This window comes from Sarcophilus harrisii, chromosome 4, assembly GCF_902635505.1.
Source record: "Sarcophilus harrisii chromosome 4, mSarHar1.11, whole genome shotgun sequence".
Classification (NCBI taxonomy): Eukaryota; Metazoa; Chordata; class Mammalia; order Dasyuromorphia; family Dasyuridae; genus Sarcophilus; species Sarcophilus harrisii.
Genome location: NC_045429.1, coordinates 289,021,141 through 289,042,964, shown reverse-complemented (window position 1 = coordinate 289,042,964; position 21,824 = coordinate 289,021,141). Strand labels below are relative to the sequence as shown.

At 40.0% G+C, this 21,824-nt stretch overlaps 1 protein-coding gene across 4 annotated transcripts in view; it reads left to right on the top strand.

Annotated features, from left to right (window-relative positions):
• LOC105750644 overlaps positions 1-7,780 on the top strand; it is a 32,440-nt gene extending 24,660 nt beyond the window's left edge. For 3 of the 4 annotated variants that reach the window (XR_004233744.1, XR_004233745.1, XR_004233743.1), the window contains 2 exons: positions 2,050-2,180; positions 3,418-4,716. Coding sequence is in view for 1 of the 4 variants with exons in the window: in XM_031965395.1 (XP_031821255.1) it covers positions 2,050-2,180; positions 3,418-3,613; positions 7,073-7,268 (523 nt within the window). In the remaining 3 variants the exon portion in view is untranslated. Of the gene's footprint in view, positions 1-2,049; positions 2,181-3,417; positions 4,717-7,072 lie in introns of those variants that run through there. The other variant, XM_031965395.1, reaches the window with a different exon arrangement.
• Positions 7,781-21,824: the final 14,044 nt, after the last annotated feature.

Below are 21,824 nucleotides of genomic sequence, written 5' to 3'. Positions count from 1 at the left end.
CTCTATAAATTGTTTCCCATTTCACTAGCTTAGAATTTATCCCGTCAGTCAACAGCTAATAAAAAAATTTTGCCTATTGATTTGGAGCTGGTTCTAAGCCTATAAATTATTTTGAGATACCTCCACTTACATTGGCCCTGAATCCCAATATTTTGGGGTGCTCAGCATTTTTAAATCCTATCAAGCTCAAACTCCCCAAACCTTGTTTTCCTAATTTCATTAGACTAAGTTCCTTGCAAGTAAGATCTCTTTTGCCCTTTTTGTTACTCCTAGCTCTTATCAGTGACCAACACAAAGAAGGTGCTTAATAAAAGCTTTCTGCCTAACCCCACTCAGTCTTTTAATTCCGCACCTTATCTTTCTCCTCACTCCCCTCCCGGAGGAGAGGCTGGATTGAGTGCTGAGCTCGAGCCATAGGGAGGAGACCAGAACATGGAGGAGGAGCACAACTCAGCCTGGAAGTGCGGAAGAAACCGGCAGAGGGGCTTTGGGAGGCAAAGCTAGAGACAGAAGAGGCTCTACTAAACGGTGGGGAAAGAGTGAGGGGAGGGGAGGAGAGGGAGAAAGGAGAAAGGGAGGAATGGTACAGGGAGAAGTACTAGAAGTTCTGGAGTTGCCTTGTAAAAAGAACTTGAGCTAATGGAGCAGAACACCAAATACCAGCCAGAGAAACAACTTATGAAAGGATGCAGAAGGGGACATTTCACAATATTTGTAGCTTCAACAAAGTCCAGAGGCAAATACAAATCTTTCTCCTTTCTCCCCAAAAATATAATACAGTCTGGACAAAGACGAATATGAATGTTGGGGGGGGATCAGAGGATAGGGAGACCCCACTTGACTGAATGCCCCAGTCAGGTGACTTGGAAGGTAGGCCTGCCCAACTTTGCAGTCTAGCCAATTAGTGGTTCTGAATTCTGGGTATGTTTTTTTTTTTTCCTTTTTTTCTTTTTGGATGTTAGCCAAGTTTTTCTCATCCCTTGACTGGGAGAATGCCCAGATTGCCTTACTACCTTGCTGTGCTCTTCTTAGGAGAGAGGGGACTGAAATTCATTTCCACCTGTGGGTTTTGGGAGGATGTGACGTAAGACCTATTGTCTGATGGGGATGACCTTTCTGAAATTTCAAGAGAAAGGGGGAAGGAGGATAATAAGAAGAACCAGGGACTGAGACATCCTAAGGGAAAGATCCTTTGGTTTTTTTTGGTTTGTTTTTGTTTTTTTTCCAATTAACAGTTAAAAACTAGGAAGAGCATCTTCAGATCATTTCTCAAAGTTAAGTTACAAGCCCCAGGAGTCAGCGTGCTCCTGTGACCCAAGCAAAAGCCAAGGAGTCATCAGAAAAGCAATTAAAATTAATGGGAGAATGCTATAGGCTCCAAACTCCCTTATTTTGCCAGAATAGAAATTTAGGCCCAGAGAAGTTGTGATTTGACCGCTGAAATGGAGTGGTGAACTTAGGTCTTTAAATTAAATATTCTTTCTACTACTCTACACTTTTCCTTCCTACAAAAATATCACATTGCTCACACCAGAAATTTCAATTGTACTCATGAATTTATGGAAAAATGCAAAATGCTTGAAGATGATACAGAGAAACAAAGGTAGAAAGAATACAGGTCAGCTAGTAAGTGAACTTGAATTCTCTTCTTCATAATAATTTTTTACTATGTCACTTAGAATAATTATCTTCTGAAGTTGGATTTTCTTCATTTGTCAGATGATATTTACACTTACTAAGTGTTGTAACTAGCACCACACAAATGGACTAGTGGTGGTTGAAAATAAGGAAACTAGGTCGCTGATATTTCAACAGAGCCATTATTAGAGAAATTATGTTGCTTATATATCGTAAAACCATATGTTATTAAGAAAAACACTGTCCTGTGACCAGCCCTGGTTTCTGTTTTCTATGATCTAACTCTTTGAAACATGTTGTGAGTTTCTGGAAACTCAATCTTGTATAAAGTTCACAATGCCCCAGTAATTGTGCCAGAACCTTATGTTTTCTCATGATTTCAAGCTTAAATGCATTCTTGATTAATCTTAGGAGTAGAGGAACATTCCAGTTACTGAAGATTCTAGCTTCTTGGGAGTGCACTGACAGAATAAAAGAAGGAAAAGGGTTGCAGATGAGAATTCTAGCCTCAAGCTATACACCTATGGCCATAATCATACAAGGTAAGTACATTACAGAATGGGGAGATCTACATAAAGCCATCCACTTCTTTAGAAATGTACCCAGTTACAGTAACAAAATTAATTTTCAAACACATCAATAGGTGTATACGATTAAGTGACAACAAACCCAAGGCGATATATATCCCTTATAATGAAGACCAGATACAACAATTAATACAAGAAAGTCCTGAATAAGCAGATTATAATTGGGATTCATAATTAATGCCAATTAAATATGACAATCCAAAAGGGATTTTTAAATTCTTATCAGAAAATGAATTTATATTTCAGAAAGTTATATCAGAACAGTCATTTCAGGGCAAAAATACATTTACTGATGCTACAAATTTATCTTGCCTCTATATATAGCCCTGAGGATGGGCTACTTAAGCAAATCAAAACACCTTTTTTATCCACTCAGAAAAATGAATTAGCAGCTATTATAACTGCCATGGTTATGTTTCCAGAGCCTATCAACATTATATCAGATTCTAAGTATGCAGTAGGAGTGTTATCTAGAATACAAACAACTAATAGTAAAAGAATGAATATTATTGAATTTTGTATGTGTCAAGATCTTCAAGACGTAGTTAGGGCTCGTCACAAATATAAAAATATATTTTATATATTCCTTTCTACACTAACATTGAAAGATCTATATTTGATGGAAATCATATAGCAGATCAATGTCTTATTAGCACCATGGAAGAAGCACAGGCATCACATTAAACATTTCACCAATCTGTTTGGATGCTCAGAAAAATGTTTCATATTACCAAAGAACAGGCCCGACAGATAGTCAAAGGATTTCTTGCCTGTGTTGTGTATCACCCTCCTAACTTAGAGGGTATGAACCACAGAGGAAGATGTCCTAATGAGCTTTGGCACATGGATATTACACATGTATTAGAATTTGGAAAATGCAAATATGTGCATGTTATTGTAGATATATTCATGATTCATTTATGCCTCTGCTCTAGGAGGAGAAACCACAAAACATGTAATAGACCATTTATTATCTCACATTGAATAACATGTCCCACACCCCAGCCCACTTATTTTTTTCTTTACTACATCATTTTTCCTCCAACAAAGAGGAACAGAAAAGGTTAAGGGACCAGTTCTGCTGCCTGGCCCTGCCATTACAATATGTGATATGGAAGGATGTTAATGGGATATGGAGGGGCTCTGATAAGGTAATAAATTCGGGGCCTAGATTTTCTTTGTATTTCCACAGATGAGGGAGATACATGGATCCCCGAAAGATATAGCTGCCCTGTCCAAATTAATCCAGAGCATGAAGATAAAAGAAAAGACTTTCCCAAGAGGAATCGAGTAGCATGGCTCCTGAAAATGCCCTGGTTGGGGCACAACTTAAATTGGGAGAAGGATAAAACAAAACCTTCTGGGATATTATATAAAGCCTACCTTGGGTGAGAGTTGTTGGATGGGATGGGTTGGGTGAGAATATATTTCTGAAATTCTGTTGTACAGTATCTCAATATTTAGTTAGGGAATTTGGTGTTAATGAGCATGGAGGGGAGTCGAATAGTTGAATAATTAAATGTAATTTTACTGAACTTACTAAAGATCCTCCCCTATGTGTTACTACAAATGCTAGCTTTGGCAGCTGTTATCTGATACAACCAATAGGTTTTCATCATAAATATGGTCCTTTTCACAGGCTTTTGGCTACTAGAAATGTTGCAACTCTCCAATTGCATAAAAAAAAGCTTTAAGTCTAATGCCATAAAACATACAACACTTCCTCAATCTAACAACTATGATTATGAGTATATTGGGACAGAACTGTGAAACAACAACTCCTCATTGGGGAATTCATATGTCACCCTGTCCAGAAGTTGATCCTCCTTTTCTGGACTACAGAACAGAACAGCAATTTTGAAAGACAATTTGGAATCAGACTTATATATTCTGGCATAATGACTCTTGTAATTACCATATGCATTGGGGTATACCCCAAATGAAATTGGTGGAGATCCCTATTATCAGAATAGAAGTAAGAATGTATTGTATAATGCAGGTATATGTTTGGGAAATGATTATGCTTTATCATAATATATCATATATAGTACAGGCATGTTTGGGAAATGATTATGCTTTCATGTGAGGAGAAATTGGCCAGGTGACAATAGCAGTAGTAGGAGCTTGTAATGTTACTTGGAGGGAATTCAAGGTTTCTGAATGCATAGGAAGTAAGCTTAAGACCAGTATTGTTTTTCTTATTATAAAGTCTTCATTTAATATGTTGTTACCTATACAGAGTAATAATTGGTATCACACTTGAGCAAACCATTCCTTGGAGAACATTGAACATTGTTCTGCAGAAGTAGAAAGAAAAGATGTAATTCATGTGTTGTTTTTGATATATTGCATTAATTTCTATTTTAGCTTCCAGTGCTTCACTTGCTATGTCTGTATCCACTGTTCAAAATCAATATTTCAAGCTAATTATTTGCATGAACTTACTCTGAACGTCTCTAAAGGGTTTACAGAATAAAATTAATAAGGCGTTTATGAAGCTACAAATTAATTAAGGGAAGATGGCCTTGAAAATAGGATAAGAAGTAGAAAAATTGGCAGAGGTCCCAAACATGCTAGTCATGTCAGGACTTTCTGTCCACTGGACCCTCTGTCCGGTGCCCTCCTTATCTCTATCTTCGCCTATACTTTAACCCCATAATAAACCTCTTTTATCAATCTAAAAAAAAAAAAATAGAAAAATTGAGGATAAAGATTGGTGTGTGATTACAGGTTTACTAGTTTCTGTGTGATTAACAAGGAATACAGTGAGTCAGAATGGGATTGGGATAAAATTAGAAATCATCTTAATGGGTTAATGGGGAATATTTCATTGGATATTGAAGATCTTCAAAAAAGATTGCTGATGTTAGATAAAGAATGACATGAAAATCTAGAACCTGACCAGTGCCCAAACAATTGTTGACTGGATTAAGAAAGCACAAGGAACATTCCATGCCATTGGGCATGAATTATAGCATTTGCTGTAATTTTACTTACATGAATCTGTATCTATAGACTTACTCTGGTAGACTATTTTCTAACCATTGTTAAAAGAATTGCTGAGAATGTCTACAGATAGGATCTCAGACTTCAAGACTTGAGAGCACTTCAAAAAATAAAAAAAAGGGAGAGATGTAGAGAACTCCCAGGAAGCTAGAGACTCTGGTAACTGGGATGTTCCTTTCCTCCTAAGATTAATCAGGGGTGCATTTAAGCTTGAAATCATGAGAAAACATAAGGTTCTGGCACAATTACTGACTGAGGCATTGTGAACTTCACACAAGATTGAGTCTCCAGATTCAACATGCTTCAGAGAGTTAGATCATAGAAAACAGAAACCAGGGCTAGTCACAGAACAATACTTTTCATAATAACAAATGGTTTTAAGATATATAAGCAGCATGATTTCTCTTAATAAATGGCTGTTGAATTATCAACAACCCAGTCTCTTTATTTTCAACCACTACTAGCCCATTTGTGTTGTGCGGGTCACAATAACCAACCACCAACCACATATAAGCTTCAGAGCATTGTGAAATATTAACAGATTGTATTGCTTTTGCATACTTAGACTAAGCATTTTAGTGTCACTGGAGAAACAGCGTAGTATAGTGAAAGTAGTAAGATAGATTTAAAATCTGGTATCCTGGGTTCAAATACTTGCAAATGATAGTTCTTTTTCTCCCCTTTACTAGTTTATTTTCTTAATTATATGTAAAAGAATATTTTAAACATTTTTTAAAATTTTGAGTTCCAAATTCTTTTCCTCCATTCCTCTTTCTCCACTCCCTGAGATGGTAAGTAAGCAGTTTGACTTTGGCTATACCTATGCAATATTGCAAAATAAATTTCCATATTAGTTATGTTGGGGAAAAAAAATGAAAACTCTCATTGACCCCATTTCCTTATCTTCAGTTCACTTTACTGACCTTGTATTCTGGCTTCAGACCCCACTATTCAACTGAAACTTGGTCAGAAACTTCATTTCTTTTAACTGCTAAATCCACTTCTGATAGTTCTTGGCTCGGATAAATTACATGCTTCCTAGGGCAGAGTGGGGAGAAAAGAAGAAAATTTGGAACTTCAAATTTTTAAAAAGTAATGTTTAAAATGGTCTTTATACATAATTGGGGAAAATTAAATATTAAGAAATAATGTTTTATTTATTTTAGGCTTGCCAGGATCACAAGGAAATGTACATAAATTGCTTTAAATCTTAAAGTGTTTGAAAAGTAAGTTGTTACTTATTCTGGAAAGATGAAAACCGAATCAGATTGATTCGATAACTTATGATCGACCAGAATTGAAGTATCCTTGTGAAGCTTGAAAGAGGAAAATTTAGAGCAAAATGAACAACATGGAACAGATTACCCTTAGTAGTTTAGTTTTACAGAATGATGACAGATGAGAGATAATCTCTTAAAAGAGATTTAGTTATATTCATCAATGTTGTTCAGTTACGTTCGACTTTTCCTGTCCCTCTCTCTCTTCTTGCCCCTTTCTCTCCCTCTCCTCTCTTCCTGTCCCTCTCCTTTTACTTCTCTCTCTCACTCACATGCACACACACACATGCAAAAATGCATTGTCTGATTTCAATTCATCAGGAAATTTTAAGGTTTTCTTGGCAGAGAAAGTAGTGATTTCCCATTTTACAGATGAAGAAATGAGGTAAACATTGCTAAGTGACTTGTCTAGGGTCACACAACTAGTAAGTGGCAGAGGCCGTTTCATTTCAGAAAGATGAGTGTTCCTAACTACAGGCCGGGAAGTCTATCAACTGCACCATCTAGTGGCCCGAGTGCCAACTAGCAAATTCTGAACCCCCCTCCCCGCCTCTTGTTTTCCAGGCTCCACCACTACCTACTATCTACTACCGTTTTCTCTCGAGCCCCGCCCTCCTCAACTCCTGCCCCCCCAAGTCTGCTCCCACGATTCCTGGCAAACGCTGTCTGGTCTAACCCCAAGAGTTTCAATAATTCATTGCCCGTGTTGGCCTCCTTCACATTCCAGGCGGTCACGTGGGGCCTGCAACAAAGGATGTAAACCAAGCCGAGCATCAGCCCAAGACCTAGCAGGGAGTGCAAAGGCTGGGGTGGAACATGGGTTCCAGCTAACCCATGATAGCAAGAGGCACTGCCAAAGAGCGCCAGTGAGGACTGACAAAGATCGAGGCGGGACAGGACTGGGGGAGGAAAAAGTGGGGGGGCCGAGCTCGAGCAGGGATGGACCGAATCTAGTTGGGGCGTGGAAAGAGGCGGGGCTCTAGCCTAAAGAGGAAGGAAAAGGGGAACCTCCCCTCGGGGGGAGCCTATTTTGAGGACAGGGAAGAGAGGGAGATGCGCCTGAGGGGTGTGGCCTGGAGGGGCTACAATGGCGGGGTCAGGGGAAGGAGCTCACCCCTTGAAGGGATTGGCGCCGGGAGGCCGAGTTCTCTCCGGAAGGGGCGGATCCAACAAAAAAAGAGACGAGATCCCATTCAGGAGTCCCGGCTTTGGGGAAAGGAAGACACTTGAGCCGGAAAAAGGGCAGGTGTAGAACGCCAGAAACCGGCCCTTCCCCAAAAAAACAATTGCAGAGATTAACGTCGAAAAGAAGTGTTGAGACCAACATTCGCAGGACTTCCAGCTTCCACAGAGTCCGGGGGCAACTAGGAATCTATCGCCCCAAGGAAATGGTGCGATCTACTAATGGACGAAATAAGGGGTGGGGGGAAATTTTTCACGGGTCTGAACTCTGAACAGTCATGCGATCCCAAAAGCGACCCTGCCAGCCTCTGGGGTCCATCGAACAATGAAAGGTTCTGTGAATTCCCAAAACGAAGCACTTTTTTTTGAATGACGACCCAATTTCCCTCATCTTTTAATGGGAACAGTGCGGGAGAAGGGTCTTGCCGGACTGTCGTGAAGTGGGAATATGGTCTCGCAGTCCATCTTAGGAAAGGGGAATGAAATCTATTTCTACCTTTCACTTTGGGTAGTAGTGGTGTAAGACTCTAGGATAAGGAAGTGAGTGGAGAACAAAACATTTGAAATTTCCCCCCCCAAAACCCCACATTTGTCATTGTGCCTGGGAACTTCTCCCCCAAAGCCGAGTTTTTATTCCTATCCTGCAACCAGTATCTTCTCAAAGTCAGCTGCCTTCTCCTCATGGAATCTCACATCCAGGGGCAAGTCTTTCTCTAATACTGCAGCCACTGACAAGAGTAGCCCTTTCTTCCAGGTGGTCCAACTGGAGATCCATGGAATCAAAAGTTAATTGTTCAGTGAAGGGTTAAAAATCAAGGATTAGTGGAAGTAGGCTAGAGGCCACTAAAAAATCAAGGATTATAATGTAAACCTTGCCGGCTTAATTGCTTAAATTGCTGAGAGGTCAGGAGTTAGGGACATCACCAATAGTGCCCTTTTCTAGCTCTTCTTGGTATTTCTGAAACAGGCCCTGGACTTCATTTCCCATCATGCAAACTGGGAAGGCATGGAAGCAAAGTCTCATTTACCTGCTCCATCTCCATGTATGTGCTTCCAAGCTGCTCTCTCCCTCCCCTGACTTCAGCTCAACAATTTCCTAAATCTCATCCCCATTTTCTGTTCCTCTCTGCCTCCATTTCAAGCCCATCTCTCATCCCTTTTCTTTACCTACTGCCCAGTCTCAAGGCAGATTTACTGTTCTATGTTCCCACCCCATCTTATCTCTTCCTCAACTTTGGATGCCACTTTTCCTCATGTTCCTAGGCTCACCCAGGTAAAGCTATTGATTTGTTATATAACTTTTCCCAACTCCCTCAACTTCTGAACTCTTGTCCCCTTAACCTCAGTCTTTCTTAGTGCCTTCCCTTTCTTGTGTCTTCTTCCTTTCTATATCCTTTTCTCTTTTACTCCCTTCTATTCTTTAACTTTAACCCACCCAGCCCCAACCGTTGGGCAAATAACATTCCTTTAATGATTCTCACTTTCTTTCTTTTTTTAAATGAAGGTATTAATTTAGATAACCCCTAACCTCTCTTCTAGCCCTAAATCCTCTGCCCTTTCCTTGCCCCACTCTCTAACTCTCACTAGTAGCCTCAGGTAGACAGATGATATCATCCCCTTGCTCCCATTGGTAACAGAAACACTTTCTCCTCTTTCACCTCCAAGATCTGATCAAAGACTCAATTATATGGTTGCACAACCAGACATCCTTCAGCAAATGGTGGATTTTATGAACTTTCACAAACTAGAGGTCTTCTAAGACATCAGCTTCTATCTAGGGTATGAGTGTGGGAAAGGTAGGAGAATCAGGAGGTAGAAAACTAATCATAGCTCACAAAGCCATGTATTTTTATAGATCTTATAAATGAATCTGAAGCTTCAGAAGTAAAAGAACTTGTCATGTCTTAAATGTAGTAAGATTTGAACCTAGTTTGAACCTAATCAAGAGACTCTACCTGTGTATAAGAGTACTGAAAAGAAACTATAATTAAATGTCTACACAGGGAAGGCACACACCCACACACACCTTTCATAGAACATTAGAATTGGAAGGATCTGAGGCCATCTTCTCCAACCTGTACTCCAACAAGGAACAATTTAACTTCAACTCAACAGAGATAGATAAGATACCATGCTAAGTTACAAAAATGAAATTGTCTCTGTCCCCAGGGAGCATATGTTCTATTGGGAGGATACAACATGACATGTAAATACAAATATTTTTTCTTAAGGAGAGGAGCCTAAGATGCTCTAATGTAGGGGTTGGCACCTGAACAGAGCCTTTAAGGAAGCTGGGAATTCTCAGAGGTAAAAATTAGCCTGTATTAAGGCTGTGAATAGAATTATGATTTTCATATTCATATATTTCATATCCATTTCATAAGATTTCTCATAGCTGCCATTTCTGACTTAGCAGTCAGAAACTCACAAGGTAATTTAAAAATCAATCATTCTGACAGTGGCTACATTCTTGTGGCTATATTGTATCTGAATACAATAAGCGAAGTAAATCTAGGACTACAGAAACCTTTTCCCATCACAGAACTCTAGTTCTGTGCTGAGGGCAGGAGAAGGTGTGGGAGTGCATTGACCCTCAAGATTTGAAGCAATCAAAAGAATTATATTGCAATCCACCTTCCAACTTAGGATTTGTGTATAAAATCTACCTTTCCTTCAACAGGGAAAGTCTCTTTCCCTGAAGAGCTTCTGGTTTGCAAACCATATTTCCCCTCTCTGAAAGTGACGATTAAACCACTACTTTGATCTCTAAAAGTCTGTCTCTAGGTCTGCTATGTGTGACTTCAGCTATTCAGTATAGAGACCAATACAGTAAAATTCTCTTAACAAGGTACAGGAGCAGGTCCCTATACCTTGGGTATCGGCTGGATGCTACCTACCCAATCGGTACTCATCCAGCCTTTGACGTCCAGTGAAATGGAATCTAGTACTTTTGAAGGTAGCACATTACATTTTGGAACTATGCTTAATGTTAGGAAGTTTTCCCTTTCATTCAGCCCTAAGTTCATTTCTTTGTCTCTTCCACCTATTCCTTCTAGTTGTACTGCTTCTTATATCTTCAGTCTGATAAGCATGCCATCTTTGGACCCCTATTTCCAGCCCAGGACAGGGGTAAACTTTTAAGCTAAAAAAAAAAAAATCAATCATTTATACTTAGAAGATGAAGATAACATTCTCAGTTTCTGCCACTCACTCAACAGAGCCACCTTCAGGTAAGGAAGGATATGAGCAATGAACTTGCTGTAATAGGAAATATTCAAGCACAAATGATTCCTTACTCCCTTGTATGACCTTGGGTTTCAGTTTCCTCATTTTCAAAATTAAGGAGATAGATTAACCAATCACAGTATAAATTCATAGTTTGTACTTTATATTTAGGTACCCATATATTGAATAAAAATTTCCAAGGTTCTCGCTATCTCAAAGTCGGCTTACATTAAGTTCTATCAGAGATACCTTTATAGCCAGTGTTTCTGATAAAGATCTCATTTTAAAATATATAAAGAACTGTGTCACATTTATAATACAAGCCATTCTCCAACTGGTAAAGATGTCAAAAGATATGAACAGACATATCAGATGGTGAAATTAAAGCCATCAGAACAAAAAGGAAAAATCATGAGAAAGAAAAAAAAGAAGAAAAAAGAAATCTGAAAACAATATGCTTTTATCTGCATCCAGTTTCCATAGTTCTCTTTCTGGATGCACATGGCATTTTCCATCTAAAGTGGATAAGTAGGATTTCAACAGGTAAAGGAGTGTGGAAGTTAGTTCAGATGACTTCCAAGATCCTTTCTAGGACAAACTAATGTTAATTATACATCTCAGTATGCAAATTCTAGATCATCGATAAGTGATAAGCCGAAGAGAACAGCTTTTCAAAATGGGCAAGGAAAAGGCATTGAAGTCAGTCACCACAGTGAAATACCTAAGAGTTATATGAGTATAATAGGTTACTATTATACTATAAGAAATGGAGAAGGGGAGGGTTTCAGAGAAATTTATATAGGAAAACTTGCATGAACTAATATAGAATGAAGTGAGCAGAATCAGTAAAGCAGTTTATATCACTGAGCAATCCTGATTTCAGAGTGTTCATGATGAAATATACTACCTACCTTCTGATAGAGATTTGGATACCATCAATTTGGGAATTTGTTTTGGTTGAGTGTGCATTCATTTTTAAAAAGATAGAAAATTGGGTAGGAGAGAGGAAGAGATAATTTCCTGAATTGCGTGCAGTTTTAGTCTAAGTGACTTCTTTTGGCTTTTAGTTTTCTTTAAAATGAAGATTTTCATGATAGGATGTGATTTCTAATCCCCTTTCTAGCTCAGGCTGTTAAATTCTATGACATAACCCAAACTATTCTAACATTTTAAGGTTTACCTAGTACTTTCACAACCCTCCTATAAATTATAGTATTCCCAGACAGTTTTAATGACTCAGCTAGAAGATGGGTGGCTATTAGGATTCATTCTCCTGAATAAAGTCTAATTCTTTTTAATGCACCAAAAGCTTTTCTTTATCTCCCCACCAGCCTGAGGATTTTGAGGAGAAGACTTTGAGATGTGCTAGGAAATGCTTAGAGGGGGCTAGGACTTAAGTGAAGGCGTCAAAGGAATGCTGGTGAGCTTGGGAAGACTGGTTGGAAGAGACTGGAGGACTCAGATAGTGACACTGTTCTCCACTCGGCTTGGCTGCAGGTCCAGCCTAGAATTTCTTTCTTTGATTTCCTTGTCCAGGATGACCAAATCAGCAGTCTGGGGCCCAGATCCTGAGTATTCTTTGTACTATCCCAAAGGAACCTGAGCCAAAAAGGGGGGGAAAAACCCAAAAACATCAGCCCAAAGACCAGCAAAGAATTCCTCAAGTATCCATAATGACAGGAACCTTAAGGTTTTTTCTTTTTCCTTTTTTCTTTTTTTATAACTTTTTATTTACAAGATATATGCATGGATAATTTTTCAGCACTGACAATTGCAAAACCTTTTGTTCCAACTTTTCCCCTCCTTCCCCCCCCTCCCCCAGATGGCAAGTTGACCAATACATGTTAAATATGTTAAAGTATAAGTTAAGTACAATATATGTATACATGTCCATACAGTTATTTTATTGTACAAAAAGAATCACACTTTGAAATAGTGTACAATTAGCCTGTGAAGGAAATCAAAAATGCAGTCGGACAAAAATAACAGGGATTGGGAATTCTAGTGGTGGTTCATAGTCATCTCCCAGAGTTCTTTTGCTGGGTGTAGCTAGTTCAATTCATTACTGCTCTATTGGAACTGATTTGGTCTTAAGGTTTTTTCTTGTTCAGTCTCCTATTTAATCCCCCCATTTTATAAAAGGAACTCAGTGTCAGAGGATCCAGATTCATAAAGGTGGAGTCAGGGTTGAGATTCAAAGCCAGATCTTTTCCATACCAGGGTTTTTTGGTACTCCAATTTGAGGCCCAGGTATTAGCCCCATCCCCAGCCTTAACCCCCAATCCCTCACCATGTTTGGCTGAATTTGACCAAGTTGCCATATTAAAGACATCTGGAGGGATACCTGGTGGAGATTGGGCAAAGTAGCCATCACCATCTCCAGCATCACATCTTTTGTACTGGGTGGGGGCATACTCATAGTGCATGGTGCATTAGGAACCCAGTAATCCCAGTCTAGCTTGAAGGATGAAACACAGGGGAGAATCTAGACTCATTCAGAGAACCAGGTGGTCTCTCAGTTTCCTGTCCAATTCCATTTTATCTCCCATCTCAATCTACAAGCAAATTTAGGCTTCATTCCATTCTCAGCCTAACTTCATAGTATAGTATGTGTAGATGGACAGAGGAGTGCTGGCCAGTACAAGTGAAAATACACATGGTCAAAAAGAAATAGATCATCCCCGGAGTAGAAGGAGGTGGGAAAACCTAGAAGAAATGAAAAGAGGAAGAGGAGAGTGGATGAGGTTATGGCAAAAATATAGAGACAGGGGCAGCTAAGTGGTACAGTGGATAGAGCACCAGCCCTGAAGTCAGGAGGACCTGAGTTCAACCCCAATTGCCTCAGCAAAAACAAAAACAAAAACAAAACAACAACAACATAGACAGCAACCTGTTGAAGTCTTCACAGTATTTGGGGGTTCTTTAGGTTTAGAAAAGGTTGGAAATCATCAATTGGCATGCTTTAGGAAAACATCTGGACTTATAGTTCCCATTACTTAGTGGATGGTTTTCAAGAGTTGTTCTGGCCAAAAAAATTCAGCTCAGCAACCAAATTGACTAATTAGACTCATATAATAGTTATATAGTCTATCATGCTTTCCTCGACAGCTAGAGCCTGTCAGAACCTGTGCTCTTTTAGCAGAGTTTTATAGAACCTGGACTGAAAATGATGAAATATCTGAGGAATAATTTAGAGGAGCTGACAGATACAAAGCTACAAAAAGTGTTCTTGCCTTCAAAGGGATTACAAACAAATAAGGGAAAAAATTTAGGCCTGATTTTAGGATTTCATTGGTATGTGCAACTCCCAGTTGGGAAAACTTCCTTTACCATGCAGATCTCCTACTCTACTACTTATAGTTGTCTGGGGCAATAAGAAGATTAATGACTTGCCCAGGGTCATATATCCAGTTGATGTTTTAAATAAGACTGGGACCCAAGTCTTCCTGGTTTTGAGGCCCACTTTTCCAACTATTCTATTGCTGCTGTCTCCCAGGAGAGAATATACAATTGCTAAAAGCACAAATCTTCTTGAATACCTTGCCTGGTTCTCTTTCTTAATTGGCTACCATTTAAGAATATTGATAACTACTGATCATCCTGCCATCTGGGGGAGGGGGTGGGGAATAAGAGGTGAAAAATTGGAACAAGAGGTTTGGCAATTGTTAATGTTGTAAAGTTACCCATACATATAACCTGTAAATAAAAGGCTATTAAAAAAAATAATAAAAGAAATAAAAGAAAAGAAAACAATCAAAAAAATAAGAATATTGATAAGCTGGAGAACGTCAAGAAGAAAGCAACCAGAACAGTAAAAACTCTAGAGTCCATTTTCTATGGAATCAGTTGAATAGGGATCTCTCATGCAGAGGAGGGTTGCCTTGTTTGGTCCCAGGAAACAGAACCAAGGATGAAGGGTGCAAAATGACCAACAGGAGGTATGTTATCAAAGGGGAAAAAAAACTCTTCCTAGCCATTAGAGCTGTCCAGAAGTTGAATGAGCAGCATGTGACCACTTGTTGGATAAGGGAGAATGGGGATTCCTTTTGAATAAAGGTTGGATTAGATTTTTTGTTCAAGTCCCTTCCATTTCTCAAATTTTGTGATTTCTTTGCCCTCATCATCTTCTCTTGTATCATTCTTATGTGTGTATGTCCCATATTCTTATATCCTTCCTTATAGACTGGAAGCTATCTACCTATCTCTGGTACACAAGGAATGCTGCCAACAAAGGTTCATATGTTCAAAACTGGTTTTTCCAGTAGCAAGGTGTGGCTAAGAGTTGGAACTAGAAGGAAAGCTGAAAATCGAAAAATTGAAGGTTTTGAATTGTGGTGCTGGAGAAGGCTTTTAAGAGATTATTGAACAGAGGAGATCAAAGTAGTCATACTTAAAAAATTTAATTCAGCTATAGTGAAAAGAAAGGACTCATTAAAAAAGACTCTGATGTCAGGAAAGTTTGAAAGCAAAAGGAAGGGGACAGCAGAAGATGAGATGGATAGCTAGTGACATGGAAACATTCATTGAACATGCACTTGGATAGATAGAAGGGCCTAGTGTGCTATGGTCTATGGATCAGGAAGAGTCAGATAAAACTAATAATTGAACAGTAACAACAACAAACATAAATATAATTCAATTAAAATGTAAATGTATAAGAGGGCTTCAAAATCCAAACAGTCAGATGTCAGAGAGAGCATTTTCCTAAACTAATGGACAGAGTGGTGTATCTAGGCATAGATATAAGATGGATAAGCTCTCTCAAGGGACCTTTAGGCCAATGAATTTAAGGTTTATTTGTGTGGTTCCTTTTGGTTGTTTTCAATAAATCCTCTTCTTAATTGCCCAGGCTTCCAATCTTATTTAAAATATGTCTATTTCATTTGCATGTATCTCTACAAACAGGTGAGACAAACCTATCTAATTCCACCTAATACTGTTTGCTTATTTCCCTACTTCCCCCACCACTGATGGGTGAAGAAATCCCTCTTTTCCTCTGTACAGCCCTACTGGAAATTGTAGAAGATTTTAGAACTGTAAGGCAGGAGACATCTAATTCAACTTCTTCAAACATCAGCTTCCTTCTCTGGGCCTTGGTTTTCTCACTTCTAAGTGAGGAAGAAGAAAGGGAAGAAAGTTTCCTAGAGAGTAGTTGTTGATTGATTATCACCTCCTGTCAGCCCTCTGGGTCCTTCAGCATGGTCCTTGCTGCCTCCTCTGCCACTGTCTTCTCTCAACTGTCTTTGCCTTCATCTCTTTTCATCACCACCAGTACCTTCTTCCATCTTCCCCATCCCGGTCCTTGGAGGTAAGGTCTTTATTAAGAAGAGAACCAGCAGTCCTCCTAGATAGGCCTCATGAATCATACCATCTCTGTCACCATCCTTTTGCAGGTGTCACTTCTGGTCAGTTGGACCTAGGGCTTGGTAGGACTATTGCCACTCACTACCCAAGTAGCCTCTCAATCAGCCTCAATTTTTTTCTCTGATGCTAATCTACAGGCTTTGGAAGAGGGTGATAAGAGAGAGAGACCAAAAATTCCTGATATCTGGCCAGAAACTTGCTATGGGGGACCTGGGAGACCTTTCTTTCCAAAGCCTCAACACTCATCTTAATATACCATGTTCTGTGTGGGCCATTACTTTGGAGACCACTACTTTATACTAACAGAATTCTAAGTATGTTCAAAACAAAGCAAAATAAAACAAAACAACAAAAACCATACTGGGGTCCTCAAACTTTTTAAATAGGGGGCCAGTTCACTGTCCCTCAGACTGTTGGAGGGCGGACTATAGTAAAAACAAAAACTTTGTTTTGTGGGCCTTTAAATAAAGAAACTTCATAGCCCTGGGTGAGGGGGATAATCGTCCTCAACTGTCGCATCTGGCCCCCCGGGTCATGGTTTGAGGACCTCAGGATAGTATCTCCAGCTTCTCATTTGAATAAAAATGCTTGGTAAATTAAGATGATGGTGTGTAATTCATAAGGAGGAAGTGGTAAAGTTTCACTGACCTGCCAGTTTACTCAGCCCAGGCCAGAAAATTTGGTCAAAATCTTCCAGGCTCTTCCAGGAATTCAGGATGCTTAAAGTTCCCTAGATACAAAGTCTTTAAGCCTGGGGGCAAGAGGGAAGCACGAGGAGAGGGAGAAGAGGATGAGAGAAGGGTTGAGGAAGGATATTACAGCCTCTTCCTGAGAATGAGGGTATCTAGAATCCAGCTTTCACTCAACCAGGCTTATATCACCAACTCAGACACCTATAGATCCAATCTCACTTACCCCTTGGCCAGGGAGCACTCAAAATCAATTTTCTTGTCCTCATGAAATCTTTCATCCAAAGGAAGATCAGACAGAGTAGCCCCAGAGACTGAATTACATTATCCTTCCAGGAGTGCCAACTGTGGTTGTTGAGATAGGAATATGGATTCAAGTGTTAAATCTTGGAGGATGGGCTAACTGGGTAGTGAGAACCTAATGGGTTAGGATTGAAATTTCATTAAGAATAGTAGTGTAGGCAGGAGTAAGAGGTCAGAGTAGGGAAAGATGAGAGTTCATTGTCTAATTGAACAGGATCTGGTGTATTAAGCCTAAAAGGGTTGATGTGGGTTAGGAGGAAGTTTGAGAAGGACATTTAGGATAGAAAGGAAGAGGGAAAAGGCCTTTCCTGAGAGATGAGTTATCAAGGATCATGAGTGAAAAAGCTTCCCTTTCTCGCCTGTATTGCTTCCTTTTTTCCTTTAACTCTTCTTCTCTGAACATCTTGAAGAATCCCTGGGGGTCATCCTTGACTGTTTGGGTTTTGGGGACAAAGGAAAGTTTTCACTCAATATCTCTTTCTTGACCTGAATGACAGACTTCCGCCCCAGTCCTCTTCTATTCCCTCTTTCCCTTTTTCTTCCTGCCTCCCCACACACTACTCCTAACATCTCACAACTCTAGATATTTCCCTCAATAGCTCCTTCATCCCTTCCCAATCCAATTCCATTCCTGTTAGTAAATGCCTACTAGATGTGGAGACACTATGCTTGGCACCAGGGATACAAAGAGAAGACTCTGACCTTGTTTTCAAGAAGTTTGCAGTCTACTGGGGACATTTTAGAATATAGAGTGTGATAGAAGCAGGTAAAGGTCCTGGGCATCTAAGATGGCAAAATAACTATCTTTCATTTTATCATGTCACCTTAATTTGTCAGAGAAGGATCTGATCCTTGTCTTAGAGAAGAATTTCCACAGCAAAAGATAAGAGCAGGTGTTGGGAGCAACCTAGCACAAAAACTGAAGAGCAGGAAAGGCAGACCTAGATTGAAGATAAGGCAGAAATGTAAAACCTGAATGGAGAGGGAATTTGGTCCATCTCCATCCTGCAGCTCCTTCTCATCAGTGCCTTCAGGGAAATAGACAATGCCTTCACCCAGCACCCAATGGTAACACAGGAATGTGAACTCAGTTCCACTATTCCCCAGACCTTGCATCATGATTTGGTCGCAAAACCAGTTGTCTTCATCAAGGAAGAGATGTTTGCACACCTTCATGAATAGGAGGGGAACCCAGGAACTTTGAGATTTCTACATTAAACTTCTATACCTGAGGAGGGAAGGCAGGGAAAGCTGTGGTAGGCCTGGGACACACAATGACCAGAAAAGAAGGGAGGGAACTGGTCTTGATGAGGTTCTAGTAGCAGTCAGAGAGTTGTGGAAATCCCCTTTAGATCAGAGGCTCAGGTTCTTCATGAAAGATTCATGAACCTGAAGAGTTCATGGAAGTTTATTGTTGGATGAGAAGTCAGCTTTGCTAAGAGACTGACTTCATAGTGGCAAAGTCCTATTAGAGAAATGGAGGCTGTCACTGAGAAGAGAATGTTTTCTCAGAGGGCAGGGTCCTGACAGGCAGCTATAGACAGATTATGACAAGGCATAGTCCTGCTTTGGATATTCTGCAAAGAATTGAGTTAACAGAAACGTATTATATAAGCAGATTTTGTGGGGGAGGGGAGCAGTTTGAGTTGATCAGATTAGGATCTCCTTCTTTGGGCCTTGGTTTCCTCACTTCTAAGTGAGGAATTGCTTTTTTTCAGGCTTTTTCAACCTGAATTTGAATAGAGATGTGGCTATCGATGGAGGTAATTTGCCTTAGAAATGGCCCAATTGGATGATATCATTTAACTTCTCTGGGAAGATGTGCTTCCCAAGAGGGCCTGAGACTTAAATCTCCCTTCTTTACAGATCAGAGGGCACACAATTTTAGAGTGCTAATTTTACAGATTAAAGGGAACACAATTTCACAGAGTTGCCTGGGAGAAGAGCTAGGACATTTAGGACTCCAGTGGAAACTTCAAGGGTCAACTAAGAAACTTTAATGTAAAGCAAAATAGGACTGCTATGACTTCAGGAAAATCAGTACTCCAAATCTGATGCTCCACACACAGCAGGCATGTTTTTATATGTGGCTTAATCAAAAGGAAGAAGCTTGGGTCCTAGAAGGGTCCATGGAGTGGGAGAAAACCTAACAATTTTTTGCAGCCTTCTTTCCATGTTTCTAAATAAGGGCAAAGGAAGGGACCCCCAGGCTCTCCTTGATTCAGCAGCTAACTATTGAAATCTCTGGAGGACAGAAAGGCTGGCAGAACGCAACATCTAGAGTTAACATCCAATACTTCCCCTTGGCCCACCTAGGAAGAAGAACTGATCCTAGTCAAGCCTCAAATGGGAAAGAGAGGTACATAGAGATGAAAAGAAGGGAGGGTTATCATGTGGAGAAAGATGAAGAAAGAGAGATGATGGAAGGTAAGATGTAGGTGCAACTAGATGACACAAGTGAATAGAACAGCAGTTCTGGAGCCAGGAGAACCAGAGAACAAATACAGCCTTAAACACTTAACACTTACTAGTTGTGTGACTTTGTACAAATCACTCACCCTCAACTACCTCACACATCAAAAAAAAAAGTCAATAGACATGGGAAAACCAGGATAGAAATGATATCAGTAGACATAAAGATGGGGAGATGGGAGACAGGATTGAATGGGGAAAAAATGTAGCAACAGAAGTAGTGTATAGGGGATGCTGGGATCCTTGGACACCAGTGGGGCAAGAAGAATCAGATGTCCTTCTACAGTCATGGGAAAACATCTGGCTGGGAAAAGGACCAGAAAGGGCCTGGTTTTTCCTCCTTGCAGTGTAAGAGAATTTGGTTTGTGAAAGAGGAACAGTTTCTGAGAGGATTGTTATTTGTCCCTCCTTTTAGAAGAGAACCATGGCATCAGGGAGGGGATGTGACAAGCAAGTGAATTGGATTTAAGTGAGGGAGGACTGTGGCAAGGTGTGACCTCCCTCATTTTCTCCTCCAGAGTCATCTGGGTCAAATGGCCAGATATAGATCAGGACCATTGGAGATGGCCCTGGATCCCTTAGGAGACCTTGGCCTTTTTAAGCTAAGGTCTTTAACAGATCTGTTTGATTGAAGCCACTGTGCTACAGTGCACAATCCTTAAGAAAGAAATCTAGCCAGTAACCAGAGGGTAATATTTAAAAAGCAGAAAACAGGACAAATCAAGGACACCTAGGAATTCTCCTAAACCTAAAATCCAAGACCCCGGAGTCTCTAGGCTCCAAATTCTTGTTCCTCTGTGATTCAGGCACTTCTGGTTCTTGGAATCTCATTTGGAAACGACCTTCTCCCAGATCTTGGCGTCCCTCAAAGAGTCTTTTGGATTATTAGTGCCAGCGTCTTTCTGTGAGAGGATCGCAGTCATAGCCGCAGCTCCAGCTCCTCTTCCCCATGCTCTCCAACTAGTCATAGCTGAACTGGTTGGTTGTTGGACCCCCGAGAAGACAGAACTCCTAGTGGCCACGCAGACACGATAGCGGCCTACAGCATCTGGAGAGAAGAGTCACTATAGTGAAGGAGGGGAGAAGCAGCTATTTATTAGGTTGGGACCCAGCTGGGCAGGGCCCGGAAGACTCCGCTGAACGAATGGAGGACCCTCAACCTTAGAGTTCTCTCTCCAAAAGAGTGTTGGCTGCTAAACTTTGGAGAGTGTGGGGCTTGGAGTGAAGCACCCATTGACAAGTTCCCTTCCCCACTGTTTCCCTCCTTGGCTTTATTCCTCAACTCCTTTACTCATAATTCCTAACCTTTCAATCCTTTACCACCAAGGGAACCGAATAAAAGGAAAACAAAGTAAGGTGAGGGAAAGGAAGGTTAAAATTCTAGAGAGGAAAAGGAAAACAAGACAGGGAAGGAGGAGAATAAAGAGGAAGGGAAGGGCCACACTAAGTGGCGCAGCCCTGAAGCTGACTTCCAACCTGAGTTGGTCTCAGACACTTATAAATACTTCCCAGCTGTTCAATACTGAGCAAGTCACTTAATCCCGATTGCCTCAGGAAAATAAATAAATAAATAAATAAAGAGGAAGGAAAAGAAAATGGGAAAGAGATGGATAGGATTACAGATCTAGAAAGGGAAGAGACTTCAGAGGCCATTTAGTTCAACCCCTTGTGGAAGATCAATCAATGAATAAACATTTATTTAGGACATGATACTAGCCAAGTCCTATGGATACCAAAAAGAAGCAACAGGGTATTGGGAGAAGTTCGAGAAAGAAGAAAGGAAGAAGTTGGGTAAAGACAGAAGAAAGTTACATATCTACTGTGATATATATCTTAAGCAAAAATTAGCGGACCTCATCTGACAAGAACATTTCTTGTTAAAAGTGTAAGTTAGTTTTCAAAAAGTTTTTTTTTTTTTTAATCCAGTTCCTCATCAGATCTTGGTAATCTTTCATGAAATTATTTACCATAGCTATTTTCTATTCCCCATAGCTAGCTCTTGAATCCACATCCTCTTCTACATGCCAAGTTTACTGAAATAATTAGTTATCTTCCAGTCTCTCTCAATTTTCCAATTTTTA